Source organism: Peromyscus leucopus, chromosome 8a, assembly GCF_004664715.2.
Source record: "Peromyscus leucopus breed LL Stock chromosome 8a, UCI_PerLeu_2.1, whole genome shotgun sequence".
NCBI classification, from domain to species: domain Eukaryota; kingdom Metazoa; phylum Chordata; class Mammalia; order Rodentia; family Cricetidae; genus Peromyscus; species Peromyscus leucopus.
In genome coordinates, this window is record NC_051085.1 from 27021834 (window position 1) to 27036668 (window position 14835).

General features: G+C 39.2%; 1 protein-coding gene across 3 annotated transcripts in view; it reads right to left on the minus strand.

Annotated features, from left to right (window-relative positions):
- Arhgap18 (Rho GTPase activating protein 18) overlaps positions 1-14835 on the minus strand; it is a 214178-nt gene that overhangs the window by 32222 nt on the left and 167121 nt on the right. For all 3 annotated transcript variants that reach the window (XM_028877380.2, XM_028877379.2, XM_037200411.1), the window contains exons 6-10: positions 11558-11723; positions 9085-9176; positions 4587-4664; positions 2726-2885; positions 1101-1183 (exon numbers count right to left, since the gene is read on the minus strand). In XM_028877380.2, the coding sequence (XP_028733213.1) occupies positions 1101-1183; positions 2726-2885; positions 4587-4664; positions 9085-9176; positions 11558-11723 (579 nt within the window). The remainder of the gene's footprint in view (positions 1-1100; positions 1184-2725; positions 2886-4586; positions 4665-9084; positions 9177-11557; positions 11724-14835) is intronic.

Consider the following 14835-nt stretch of genomic DNA (forward strand, 5'->3'; position numbering starts at 1 on the left):
ATTCAAGCCCAGCTAGGGCTGTTTGTCCAGTCACATCTCAAAACCAAAACTGTACCAGGGAGATAGCTCCAAGGGCAAACCACTACCACACAAGCTTGAGAAGCAGAATTTGCATCCTCAGAGCTCACTGAAATGTTAGGTGGGTATTGGAACCCACCGGTAATCCCACACATGGGAGGGAGGTGGAGATTGGAGATCCTGGGAACTTGCTAGATTTGCTCAATCAGAAAGCTCTAGGTTCTGTTAAGATACCCCGTCTCAAGCCTAGAGCAGTTTAGGGCTCTTGCCACTCCTACAGAGGACCTGTTGGCAACACAAATGTCAGATGGCTTGGGACCATCTATCATTCTAACTCCAGGAGATTGGGTGCTCTCTATAAGTGTGGCCTCTGTAAGCACTGTAAGCAGTCTTAAGCACAAACCAGCACACAGGTACACACATACACAAAATTAAAGCTAAATAAGTGTTTTTTTTTTTTTTTTTTAAAAGAGAGACCCTGCCTCAATATATGAGGCAGAATGCAAAGAAGGAAGACACCACATGTTCATCTTTGGCCACCACACACATTTATATGCACACATACAACTGTACAAACATGTATGCACACGCACGTGCATACACACAAACACTCTCTTTCAAAGAGACACAAATGCTACAAAACAAAACAACCTAGGGACTAGAGAGGTGACTTAGTGGTTAAGAGCATTTGTTATTGTTGCAGGAGACCATCATTCAATGCCCAACATCCACATGGGGAGACTCAAAAGACTCAAAAACTCCAGCTCCAAGGGGTCTGGTACCCTTTTCTGGCTACCATGGGTACTTGCATAAACATGGTGCACATACATAGAAGCAGGCATGCAGATACATAAATAAAATAAATCCTCTTTAAAACCCTTAGTGATATTAATAAAATTAGCAACCTAGTAAACTAAAGAAAGGTAAAAGGCTGCTTCTCACTATCTGTCCTTAAAAGCACTCTTCCCATTTTAGATGTACATGGCTGTTTCTAAAACAAGCATCATACTGTTTTTCCACAAATAATAAAAAATCACTGTGCGTCGTTCTTAGGGATATTTAGTGTAAATTAACCAGCTGACCTTCAGTGTGTCTCTGTTTGCATCAGGCAGAAGGATGACAAGGAGGTTCAAAGCCTGCAACTGTTGCTTTTTGGTTGGAAGATCTGTAGATAAATGAGAGAAATCTGAAATTTTTAGGGAACACTTTGCTTTCTTTTCCCATTTTTAAAGAAAAAAAAAGTAATTTGGTGTAACCATTACAGTGAAATGTAAGACATGGTGACTGGGCAGCCAGCCCCACAGAGGGGGTTGGAGATCAGGAGAAGCAGCTGCTCAGGGCACCCTTGATCCTAGGATGCGAACTTCCAGCTGGGATCACATGACGAGTGGTAGTATGTCTGCAGACACACAACAGTGATTTGAAAACCATTCTAACTCCCACACGGTTATTCTCCTCCAATGGAGACATGGAGAAGGGTAGGGTGCTTCCTTAACACTGAAGTTTGTCTCCTTTAATGTCAAGGGAACAAAATATAAGAGGAGAGCCCTGACAGGCATAGAAAAAAATGGAGCCTGGAATATAACAGGTGTCCAATAAATGCTTATGGCATGGATGAGGAACCAATCAGCAAGTGAAACTTCCAAGAGGTATTTATTATTATTATTATTATCATCATCATCATCATCATCATCATCATCATCATTGGCATCTAATATTCCCAGAGATTTAGAGCACTGCTTTGCCAGCCAGCAACAAATTTGATCCATATCCAGGAAATGTATTCAAAATAATGCAACTGAATCATTACAAATATTTTAAACAAAATATGCTTTTTTTGTTGTTTAGAGGAGATATTTTAAATAGTGGTTCTTATCATCTTTATGGGTTTTGAAAGAAAAAAATGTTATGACACAAGATAACTTAGGCATTCACCCCAAAATTGCACACCTAACAAATAGTACACTACTGTGCAAAAGGGATGATACCTCTCTGTCATTATTAATAAGGCACTCATTCATTCATAAGTGCTCCAGTTTGGAAAATGAAGATATGATTATTTGAACATCATTACAGTACTGTTTCCTTTCGTGACGGCCCCTAGGAGTAAATGGAACAATCATAGCAGTATATAAACTTTGTAAGATCTCTGTGTTCCTTGGAAAGGAATCAAGAGTAATTACTTAATTTGGAGTTTTCCAGAACCACAAAATGGCAACAAATCAGAATCCTGTGGCCCTCTACCAATGAGGCAGCAAAGCACTAGGGATTCATTTCCCTACACAATTCCAGGATTTAAGTTTTTAGGAAATGGTCATAGATACCATGATATCGCCTTGTGCTCTTATAACTGGTAATTCACAGCTTCTTCAGTGCATGCCACTTTCAACACTTGGCAAGAAAAACCACATCAGAGATCTATGTGACTCACACAATTAAGGGGGAAACTTGAAGTTTCCAGGCTTTAACTCTAGATGTATTGTGTCCTTAAAGGCCATGCACCTAAGCTGCACCTGAAGAGAACATTCTGGTATGCTTATTTATGGAAGGAAAGTGGTGCGTGGCATTTGAGCAACCCTTGCCATCTGTGAAACAACACATCTAGCCAAAGACATCTGGTCATGTGCCCTATGATGTCAATGGTCACTGAGCCACTAAGTGTGAGTGGCACCCACTCCCAGGCTAATTGCAGATGGAAACCACTTACTCTGGACAGCCTGGAAGGCTTTGAGATACTCCACACTCAGCAGTGGTTGGGGCAGCTCTCTGAGAAAGAGCTTCAGCAGGCTGGCTGCGTCATGCTGTTTGACACTTTCCCAGTTAAAAGTCCCTTCATAAAACTTCGCTTCTAGTTCTTGGCAAAGATTCTGAATGGCACAAGGGGAGAAAGGAATTAGCAGGAAGCACATTTGTTTCCCTACTGAGAGTATGATATGTTTTCTACCTTAGAAGAATTGTAATCTATAAAGTGTCAAGTAGTAAAAGCCAACATTTCTCTGTTTCTCAGAAAAATGCCATCCCCAAATTTGACTGGCCTTTACGTGGAGAAATTACACCCAAGGTTAAGAAAAAAAAGTTTAAACATCTTCACACACTTTAATTAGCAAAGGTTTAATTAAAAGATTGATTAAAATCACTTTCCACTGGGCATGTCACCTAGACCCTACAATGTGTCATTATATTAAAACAGACCATTCAAAATTCAACGTGATGTTTTTGAGCTGTTTAGAGGTATATTACATAACAAAACACATAAATCCATCCCTGGGCAAGCAAAAGGTTACCTCTGATTTGTTACCTCTGGGAAATGCAAAACCCAAATCATATATATATATATATATATATATATATATATATATATATATATTACCTTCACTACACCACCATCCTGCTGCTAGCCCGGGTTAACATTTGGAGTCCTCGTAGAATCAAGGTACTGAGGTCATTCATTTCAAACACTCCGTGAGATGGGCTAACCCAACTACCCCTACTATTTCTACTACTCCTAATTACTACTCAATCAAGTTAGTTTCATAAGTACTATTTTTCTGGATTCATTTTTAATGTAGCATAAGCCCTATTCTGTCAGAAATCCTTCTCAGTTTCTATGACTGGAATCACTTTCCCAAAGGATGGTTTTGGCTTATAGTTCTTTGTTTGATTTCTTTTGCTATGCTGCTGGGGATGGAACCCTATACCCCGCTGTGTGCTAGGAAAGTGTTCCACTACTGAGCTACACTCTCTGTTGCTCTTCTGCTCAAAGAGTGAATTGATCACATTTTCCTCCAACAAAACCCTCTTTTTTCCCCCCCTTTTTTTTAAATGGGTAAAAGACATGGATGCTAACCTCAGAAATTGGGAGTGGAGCAAGGGGAGAAAAAGGAGCAGGAAAGGAGAAAACATGGAGAGAGAAGAAAGAGAGAGAGAGAGAGAGAGAGAGAGAGAGAGAGAGAGAGAGAGAGAGAGAAGAGTCTAAAGGGGAGGAGGCAAAGAAAGAGGAGCGCAGAAAATTCAGTAGGACAGGGAGACCAAACTTTGGCTCACCATTTTTAAATCCTTTACAAGGGGCTAGCTGCAGCATGACCTGGCCTATGACAACAGGCTGGGTGGACCAGTTGGCACAGTGGAACCCACTTAACTGGCTGTTGAAAGTACACTAGCTGTTCCTTCTGTCAACACTGTGGCTCTTGTCAAGGGCCCTAATCTGCTTCCCACCTGGAGTGCTATGCTCCTGCTCCCTTTAAAACCAAAACTCAATTGCTGTTACTCATCCTGCCTAACTCTTTCACCCAGCTCCCTACTACCTTTCTGAGTCATGATGTGCTCATTATCATAGGATTAGAATAGGTGATGTGGGGATTTGGAAAAAAAAAAAAAAAAGACTTATAGAAAAAGACAGAAGGGGTTTGTAGAGAAACTATAAACTGGATGTTAAGAGGCTTTATTGTTTTATTTTATCTGCTTTGCTAACAAGAATAAGGGGCGGGAGGCTAAGTTGGCCTTTAAAATGCACAAGCATAATTAAATAATAAAATTGTACATTAACAGAACTAAAGTGTTTCAGTTACCTTGATTCTCATGGCAGCTCCCGGTATTCGTAGGAGGCCTTCCGTTTCCAGACCGCCTTCTTCAATTCGAGAAACAAGCTGGGGGTAAACCAACAAGCATTCTGATCGTGGTGTTTGTAACAGGTACAGCTTCACACCTGCCCCACCGTATCAGTAAGTGAAAGCTGATGCGGATGGCATGCAGACTGCATTGGATGAGGTTTTGAGTGCTACTGGACCAACAGCTTCAAAACTATATGTACGAAAACCTGAGTTATAGTTTTGAAAAAGTTCGTCTTATTCTCCTTTGTAAAAGAAATGGATATTTCACACGATAGCTGCAGCTCTCCACGGGATCAGGGAAAAGATGTTCACTGTGTAAAAGCAACTCAGAACATCATTCTGCCTCTCCAGCAGCATGCATTGTGCACTCAAATGTCATGCAATTCCAGTATTTGCACATTTATATACTGTGTCTAGTCTGATCCAAGAAACAATATTTTTAAATGAAGGAAATGGTTGCTAATATTCATTTTAAGCTACTGATGGTAAGCTTAAAGAAGAATGCTTTCAAATAGGGCTTCTAAAGACCAGCACTCAATGACTCCACTAAAATAAACTAAAGTGAAAAATGTAGCAGCCATGGGGATGGAGTCATGACTCCAGTGGTTGAGCATAAACTGCTCTCACAGAGGACCCAAATTCGGATCTCAGCAACTATACAGGTGGCTCCCAGCTGCCTGGAACCCCAGGTGGTCTTTGCGGTCCCCTGTAGTCACATGCCCACACCCCCACACAAACACACATAATTTTTTTCAATGAGTAAATAACTATTAAAAAAAAAACATATCACAAAAATCAGGCAAGTAGAGACTATTACAGAGGTAAACTGTTAAAAGCTGTGAAGACAGGAAGAGTGGTCTGCTCCCTGACAGGGGGCTTCCAGTTGGAAAGCCTGGGTCACACATTCCTTGAGTAGTAGGTGGAGCATGCAGAGGGCAGAGTATCCTCTGAGGTGTTTAGAGAGATCACTTTCTAGCTCCTCCTTTTAAACGCAAGGCACTGACTAGCACTAGGTGTTTCTTTTCTGTAGCCCACCCCCCTTTACTCAAAAGTCTTCCACTTTATGAAACCCAGATACCGTCTTCCTGCATCTCCAATCTTAGTTTAAAGTTCTCTGCACACCTTGAGGCATAAAATCCTCCAGGCTGCAAAAGAATGTTGTTTTCTTCAGGGAATCCCCTGTTAATCATTAATCAGGCTTCATAGAACACAGAGAGCTTATTGCTTTCCCTTTGCATATAAAAGTGTCTGTTGTGAGAAAGCCTTCTCAGGGAGGTTTGTGGACCTCTGTCTGCACGTTCCAAAATCAGATGTACCATAGCATGTGGATCCTAGAAGTGATGGTGGTTTTTCTTTAATGACCTTATCTGTCCTATCCTGTGAATCAATTTTGACCAGGAAATTCACTGATACAGAGGGATTCTGAGAAAATGCCAATAATAGCATCAAATTCTAAAAATACATTACATTATTGGCTGAAGCATCCATCCCTGACCAAAGATGTACATCAATTTTTAAAATTCAAAATTTTCTTAGACCACATCTTTCAAGTACCACTGTATAAAAACTCAGAGCAAAAAGAATTAGGAATTATCTGAGATTAGAAGGATGTTATTCAATCAAGTATTTCATGCCAAATTTTAAAATATTCCGTGTACGGCCAATTTTCATTTGATTTCCCCTTATAAAATATTTGCATGTCTTATTAAAACATCCATTTGAATGCAGGCTGCTGAAGTCAATTAGATTTTAGCAGTCTACACTTTTCACTTTCATTAAGTACAGAAGAAAATCCTGGCTTCTAAACAGCTGAATGGGATTCATTTCTGAATTCTATATTTGAATCTTTTTCTCATGTTCTCTAATGTTGGATCCCAATATCAAGAGTTATGTGTGTGCTGTCTGAAACAATACCATGTGCTAGCTCCTATTTCTCACTTGGAAAATAACATATTTTAGCTACATTATTAATTATCTATATTGCTAGCTTTTATATTAATAATTTTATATTAACAGAAAACATTGTAGCTTTCTTTCAATTTTTAAGACCTCAAATAGAGAAAAATTAACTATACTTCATCATGCTGCTTGAGGAAACTTAGGTATTCTATACTTTATCAGTGATCCATAATATTTCTCAAAATATAAATTGTGTGTGTGTGTGCACGTGTGTGTGCACGTGTGTGTGTGCGTGTGTGTGTGTGTGTGTGTGTGTGTGTGTGTGTGTATATGTGTGTGTGTGTGTTTATAGTGAAAATGAAATCAGACCCTTTGGCAGAACACTGATTTGAATGATTGTCTTGACAAAAAGACATTGGATTCACAAATTTGTGCAAAAAAATGCACTTTTTCTATAAAGTAAAACGAATATTTTTCTTTACCCAACCCCTTCTAAAAACATGGTTGAACAACATGCCTTGAGGGTGGGGGGCAAGGAGAGCAAGTAAAAGAAAAAAATTAAATTAACTGATATGAGATAACCTTTGGTTAGTGCCAGACACTTTCCCTTTACATTAAAGATGGACCCTCTAGAGTCTGGAAGTGAGTTTCTGCAAATCGGGTGTTTCCTTTTTCCCCCCCTTTTACAAAATTGAAGGACAGACAATAGGGCTGTGCGTTGGTGATCAAATGATGCTTCTTCCAACATGTCTCCATGGTTTATTTCTTACAACGCAAAGCAGATGCAAACTGGTGAGCGCTTCCGACCCATCAACTCTTTAAAGACCTTTTATTTTTAATAGGAACAAAACTGAAACACAAATTCAAGAGAGTAGACTGCAGGAGTCTCTGGTGTGTTCAGGAGAACAAAACTGAAAAATAACTAATTAAATAAATAGAATCAAAATTTTGGGAAAACTAAAAAAAAGTTTTTTTTTTTCTTAAGAAAGCACAAGTAGTCAGTATTCAGCCAACTGAGGAACTTCCATTCAGCCACCTTATATGAAGCTAAACTCAACAGACTTCCCCATGGGATGATAAACTGTGTGTGGCAACCTGGTTAGTGTTGAATACCCCAATGGGCCAGTCAAACACTAGCCTAGATGCTGCAGTAATGGTATCTTTTTAGAAGTGGCCGAGTGTTGAATTGCAGAGTTTAAGCCATGCAAGTCACCGTCTGCGATATGGGGAGCCCCATCCCATCAGGAGAAGATGCAAAAGCAAAGCCCGAGGTTTGCACAGAAACTGTTCTTCCTCAAGACTGCGGTACCAACTCTTGCCCAAGTTGCTCTCCTGGTGTCCTGTTCCACATATATCAGACTTTCTGGATCCCATGAACTGCATGAACAAAATAATTTAAAAAGAACCCTTTCCACATAGATAGATATGGGTATAGGTGTAGACAGATATAGAGATATATAGTTAGAGACAGATACATAGATATAGATTCTATTGATTCTGGAGGAGCTTGACCTAAGGAAGACACTACAGAGATAATGCTTTACAATGCATCTTTGAATAGTAACTCCATCCTTCCAACACAAGAAAAAAAAAATGGAATGCATAGTCTCTATTTGCTTTATCTTAATCAGAATAACTGTTATCGGCTATTAATACAGACACAGGTCCAACAGGTAGTGTCAGAACAACTCTACAGAATATTCATCAAGAGACATGTTAGATACAAGTTTGGAGGCAATGACAGGAAAGAGGAGTAAGGCCCCCACAGCAAGTGGCTAACAAGGGTAGTAACTGATTTGGAACAGCACAGTGAGTACCAAATAGACTGAGCCTTAGGACCGGCTGAGTCAGTCAACTGAAAAAAACGATCTCCGCTGTCCTGGGAAATTATGGAAACTGATACGCTGAGGCTGTTGCAAAGGATCTATTGGGTAGTCCATGGCTGTTCGGCCTGTCTTCCTTATTGTGTTTTCTTAGGCTTTATCAAATGTAATCTATTCTTCTGCACATCGATGGCTCAGAGGTTGAGCTGAATTTTTTTTTTATTGCTACACATAATCCCCTTATGAATAATTGAGTGTTGACTACACAAGCAACTTGATAGTTTAGCAATCATTTTCTAATTCTACTTCATGGTTTCTTTGCCTACTCTGGACGTAGGCACTGGTAAATTGAGTTGGACATCCTCACTGCAAATAGGAAAGCTTGAGAAATACATACATGCATGAAATATTCATGAGGATTCAGTTCCCTAGGAATTTATACACAGTTCCCACTCCTATGTATTATAGAACTGAAATCTCAATTACACAAAAGCAGCTAATGTAAGACAGGAAAATGATGCCAGGTAATCACAGATACAGTAATATCACAGAAAGTATCACCATGAGATAAAAATTATGAGCCCTTGAAACAAATTTGCTTCCTGAATAGGAAATCAAAGTATAAAACAAAACAGCATATCAATTGGCAAACTCTATTATAACAGTCTGAGTGTAAAACGCCACTATTAGCCTAAGTATGTTCTTGCTACACTGGCCAATTCAGGCCTACTTACTTTTTGAAAGATCAAGGGTATTCGAGTTCCTGGCACTTTCCGTTGATCTTGTTCTAACAACATGGTTAATGGAACACCAAAAAGACCAGAGTCTGCAACAAGAAAACAAAAGCTCTTCACTTCCATCAACCTATAAAATAGGAATAAAAACTGAAAATATGAGATTTCTTACATTGTCATTTATTATCAGATTATTTATTGAGCACCTACTAAGGGAATGAAACCACAATGCCATTAAGTAGACACAGGCCAACACAGCCAAAGCATAACTCTATCTTCTAGAACAATCCGGCAGGGATAGGTATCTGAACAAATGATTGCAATTAGAGAGATCAAACTACTGTATAAGACAAACACTACCATGAGGACATGTGCACTGTTTGAACAGTTGACGAAGTGCAATCCAATGAAAAGTTCTGACGTATAATCAAACACCACTTATCTCTCCCTTACTGAATGGACGTTGAACACTCCCTGATACAGCTGAATATAAATATTTGCTTTTTGAGAATTACAATCCTGGTCTATAAATGTGTCTTTCAAAAATGTAGTAGATATCTAGTATTCTTACCTTTAACTTCTCTCTCTCTCTCTCTCTCTCTCTCTCTCTCTCTCTCTCTCTCTCTCTCTCTCTCTCTCTCTCTCTGTGTGTGTGTGTGTGTGTGTGTGTGTGTGTGTGTGTGTGTGTGTATGAGTGTGTGTGTGTGTGTGTGTGTGTGATGGATAATATTTGTACATTTTCTAAACTCATCTCTTATGCCTTAAGTTTGAAATGAACATAACTCCTACCGACAACTTTTTTCCACCTCTCTTCTGGGTTGGTGGTTACCACAGAAGCAAGGGCTCTGTCCTTTAGGAATGACACAATCAAGTAAAAAACATTCATCTGTGGACAAAAAGAAGGGACGGGCCTGTGGTTCAAGGACAGATACTAGACACTGAGAAGCCATTTAAAACATAATAAATTACCTTTTCATCTAATCATCAAAAAGAGGTGTATTCTCAAGGACTCCAAATACCCAAGATAGGAGTTTCTTGGATAAGAACTACAGGTATTTTTAAAAACTACAAAGAACTTCCTCTGTTACCTTTTAAACAGTGACAGCTTTTATAAGAACTTTTTAATATTTCTCTCTTCACCATATATGTCAGCCCTTTTACACATCTGTCAGTGCCTTTACACATCTGTCAGCCCTTTTAAAACCTTGGGCATGGAGTTCTAGCTATGCAAAAAGTATCCCTCCTCCATCACTGGAGAAAGCGTCATGACGACTTTGGACAGAAGCATCTGAAATCTTCATTCTTCACAAGGACTTAGGGGAAACCACACACACCCTTGAACTCAGAAAGTCACCACTGCAAGCCTTAAGCTAAAATATTCCAGAGAACTGAATGTAGGAGAAGGTCTTTAGGGTCCACCATGACAGGGACATATGGGAAGGACAGGAAAGGCACACTTCAGTCCTACAGAGAAACTGTCTCTATAACTTAAATCAGGTACATACTTGTCTTGGCTCATGTTACCATAGCAACTCAATAATCCTCATTCCCAGTGCCTCTTTAGGAGACACCTGTAAGGTTAAACAAGAGGACAGAGATTCCTAAAAGGGAAAGCTTTGTCAGTAGAGAATTACCTGGATTTCCAGAACAAGAAAATAAAAGAAGCAAAGACTAAAGGGTATCTATTCTTCATCATGTTATCAGAATTAGTTCATTGATGAAATAGGTAAGCAAGCTGCTTGCAAAATTGAAATGACATATGGGAAGTGAATACAATGCACAGTCAACGTCTCACAACAGCATTATTTTCTTTACAGAGAAAAAAAATGTTTTTGTTAAATAGCTAAAAATACAATGTAGGGCTAATAAGATGACTCATCACGTCAAAGGGCATGCCATCCAAGCTGGAAAGTCAGAGCTTGATCCCTGGAACCCATAGTGGAAGGAGAGCACTGACTCATGAGAGTTGTCCTCTGACATCCATACATGCCTTGCAGCACTTATATGACCACACTCACGTGTACATGACACATACATAATAGTTAAGTTAAATTTAAGTTTAAAAATAGAATGAAAGTCAACATGGGGACAGATTATTAATCACCCCATATTTCATCATGAAATTACAAAAGTAATCACCCAAGACCAACCCCTTAAAAGTCATTTTTGAATATTTGGTTTTGGAAATAGACATGTTTGCCAAGTGTCTCTTTCTCAAACATACAGTTTTCTAAAGAGGAAAACATGAGCATTACAATTCCTTGAATAACAATTCCCTTTAGTGGGAATTAAATTATTTGGCTGTATATTCTCTGTTTATCGATTTATAAAACATTCAAAGGCAATGTTGAGAATTTGAACTCTAGAGGTACTTGAGCCTCAGCTCATTTGGTTGGTGTTCTGTCCCACCACCACCAATACCACCCAAGGGCCAAGAGCATTTTTGCTACTTTGGAACCAAATCTAACTTTACCTTTTGTTTTAATTTTCACAGCTTTCTGTTGTTTGAGTTCCACACCTAATACTTCATACAGGGCAGTGAGTTCAATCAAGGCTAGATGGCAAACTTTCTTCATGTCTTGGGGGGCCAAGTCCCCAATCCTTGTAGTACCGGTTTTATCTTTTGGCACTCTGAAACTCTAGAACAATAAAAACAAACAAACAAACAATAGATAAATAAAGCAGTAAAGATTATCAGTATCTAACTCCTTTTGTAATGAAAGGAGAAAGCATTCTAACTATGGCAAAAAAAAAAAAACAAAAAACAAAACTATACTCAGATTAAATGACAATGAAAGCCATGGTAGAATGTCTCAGTCAGAAGGCAGAGTGGGTTCACCATGGAGAGCCCCCACACTATGGAGAGTTCTATAATTCACATCTGATGTCTGCCATAAAGTGAAGCTAAGCCAAGTAATGCAAGAACTCATGCCAGTGGATCGGAGAGCAGAAAAAATGATTTCTATCTCATGGGCCTTCAAGAACCAAAGGCTGGATGTCAGGCAGGGACCATAAGGAGGAGGCACAGACAGGAAGAGACGTTAGATGACCTGCTGCATAGAAAAAGAAGGAAGAGAAAGAGGAATTGCGTTCATGAGGATGTACTTGGAATGTTCCAGGTACCCTCCACATGCATGATGCACTCTTCATTGTCATAAAAAAAAAAACCAGTGCACAGTAGCGAACTTCTGCCTTCCGGGGTCCTCCCATTGTGCTGTAAGCCTGTATTTAACCTCCTACCCCCTTCAAGAAATGACATTCTACATTTAATATATATATATACATATATATGTATATATATATATTTGAATGACTACTGTGAATGTAATCTATGAATACCACAAATGCGATTAATATCATGAGTGTAAGTAATGAATATCATGAATGTAATTTAAAAAATAAATAAAAAAATTAAAAAAAAAAACAGTGTGATTAGTAAAGAATAGATATCCATCATTAGAGTGGGAGAGGTGTGAACTTCAGAGCCAGAGGCTTATCAGTTTCCAGCTACTTACTAGCTATGGGATTGGGCGATTGCTGAACCTTTCTTTCTATCAAATAGGATGAGAAAGAGGAAGAGGGAAGACAGAAAGAGAAGGTCCCCTCATTCAGAGGACCATTGTGAGGCTTAGATGGTCAACACAACCACACTACTTTTGTGTCTGCTATTATTACTATTCACTGTTGAACCTACACAGGCCAAGATACGACCCAGAATCACAGTTCTATAAGTGGTGTCTTTGTTGTTTTGTGTCTTCCTCAAATTTCATCTCCCAATGACTTAACCTCCTTTATCATTAAACACATTAAATATAAGAAAACAAGGCACAAAATAAAAGACATTTCTCCAGCATATTTAATGCAGATTACAGTCCCACTGTATTTACTGAATAAAACAATGATCATTCTCCACTAGTTTAATTAAAAATCATGTCATCAAGACTGTTTCTTTGGGGTTTGCCCTAATTCCTTCATTAAGTTGCTAAGATCAGTCAAAAGTTCCCTCTCAAGCATCCATTCTCAGAGTTTGGTTCAGGGAACCTTGTGGGTACCAATTAGTCCAAGAGGTCAAGCTTATGAGCCAAAAATTCATGTTAATAATAATACTAAGACATAATTCTTTCTTTTCTACTCTAATTCTCTTATGAGTGTATAAAATGGAGTTTTCCAGAAGTAAATGACATGTATATTCTGACAAACAGAATGCAAAGGAGTCATTTCCATTTTTAAAAGGGTATGTATGCCAATAATAGTTAACTTTAATGTATTATTTTAATTTTTTAACTTAAGGATTTTTTTGGTGCTAGAAATCAAATGCAGGATTCTTTATTTTTTCTTTTTTGCATACTGACAATTAAAATTGGCATCTTGTGCATGCTTGGCAAGGAACTTCCCTTCACCCAGCAGTCTACTACTGAGATACAGTCTCACACTGAAATGTTAACTTCTGATATAATAAATATCCACAGAGTATCAGACATGGTGGCTCACATCTGTAATCCCAAAGAAAGCTGAGGCAGTGGGATTGCTGTGACTAAGGGCCAACATGGGTAACATAGTGAATTTCAGGGTAGCCTAGCTAAAGAGTAAGACTCTGTCTTAAGAACTTGCATTTACCTGTAGCTCAATTAACATAAACAAAAGCTTGTTGAGGTCTTAAATCATTTTTTTCGTCTTAAATCATTTTAAAACCATAATGAAATTGAGACCATAAATATTTGAGAGAACATTTGTCAACAGAACATAGAACTCCTAATATCAGCGACTTTTGGAGATTGCATAGCTACTCATGTATACTCAACTCCAGAGAGCTTGAGTGTCCACACACACACACACACACACACACACACACACACACACAAAGATGTCTTTCTGAACTTCTGGAAGTACATTTTTCCTGTGAGAATATTAAACAAAACAGTAAGGGGAATCATGGAAGGCAGAGTCTAAGTTCATTATTTATTTGACCTCCATGGTGCAATAGAGTGGAGAATGTGGGGCTACCCAGCAGGAGGCACATCCTGTCTCCATCACTTCCTGGTTGTGTCAGGTTTTCATCACTGTGACAAAATCTTGAGAAAATACGACTTAAGGGAGAATGTTTATTTCTGCTCGCAGTATTAGACCATGGTGGTGTGTGTGGGGGGGCAGGCATTGTGGTCAAATTCATCTCTTAGTGGCCAGGAAACAGGAGGGGAGGAAGGGAAGAATGGAAGAAGGAAAAGAGGGACAGAAAAGAAGAGATGTGGGTGGGGGAGGAGGAGGGGAAGAGAGAGAGAGAGATCTGTAAAATAGAAATAAGATCCTACCACCCTACCTCACAGGGTGAGGATCCAATGACACATGTAGAAAGTATTAAGTACGTACACACACACACACACACACACACACACACACACACACACCATATATTTGCATCAAATATATGGGTGTATTTGAGAAAATATCTCTCACATAGCCAAAGCTGTCTGCAAATTTCCCATATTGCCAAGTCTGGCCTTGAACTTCTGATTCTCCTGGCCCTCTCCATCAAAGTGCTGAGATGTAGACACTTGTCTCCATGCCTAATCTATGACTCTATTTTTTTTTTTCTTCTTCAGTGAACTTTAAAAATCATGTGAGCTGGGCGTTGGTGGTGCACGCCTTTAATCCCAGCACTCGGGAGGCAGAGCCAGGCGGATCTCTGTGAGTTCGAGGCCAGCCTGGGCTACCAAGTGAGCTCCAGGAAAGGCGCAAAGCTACACAGAGAAC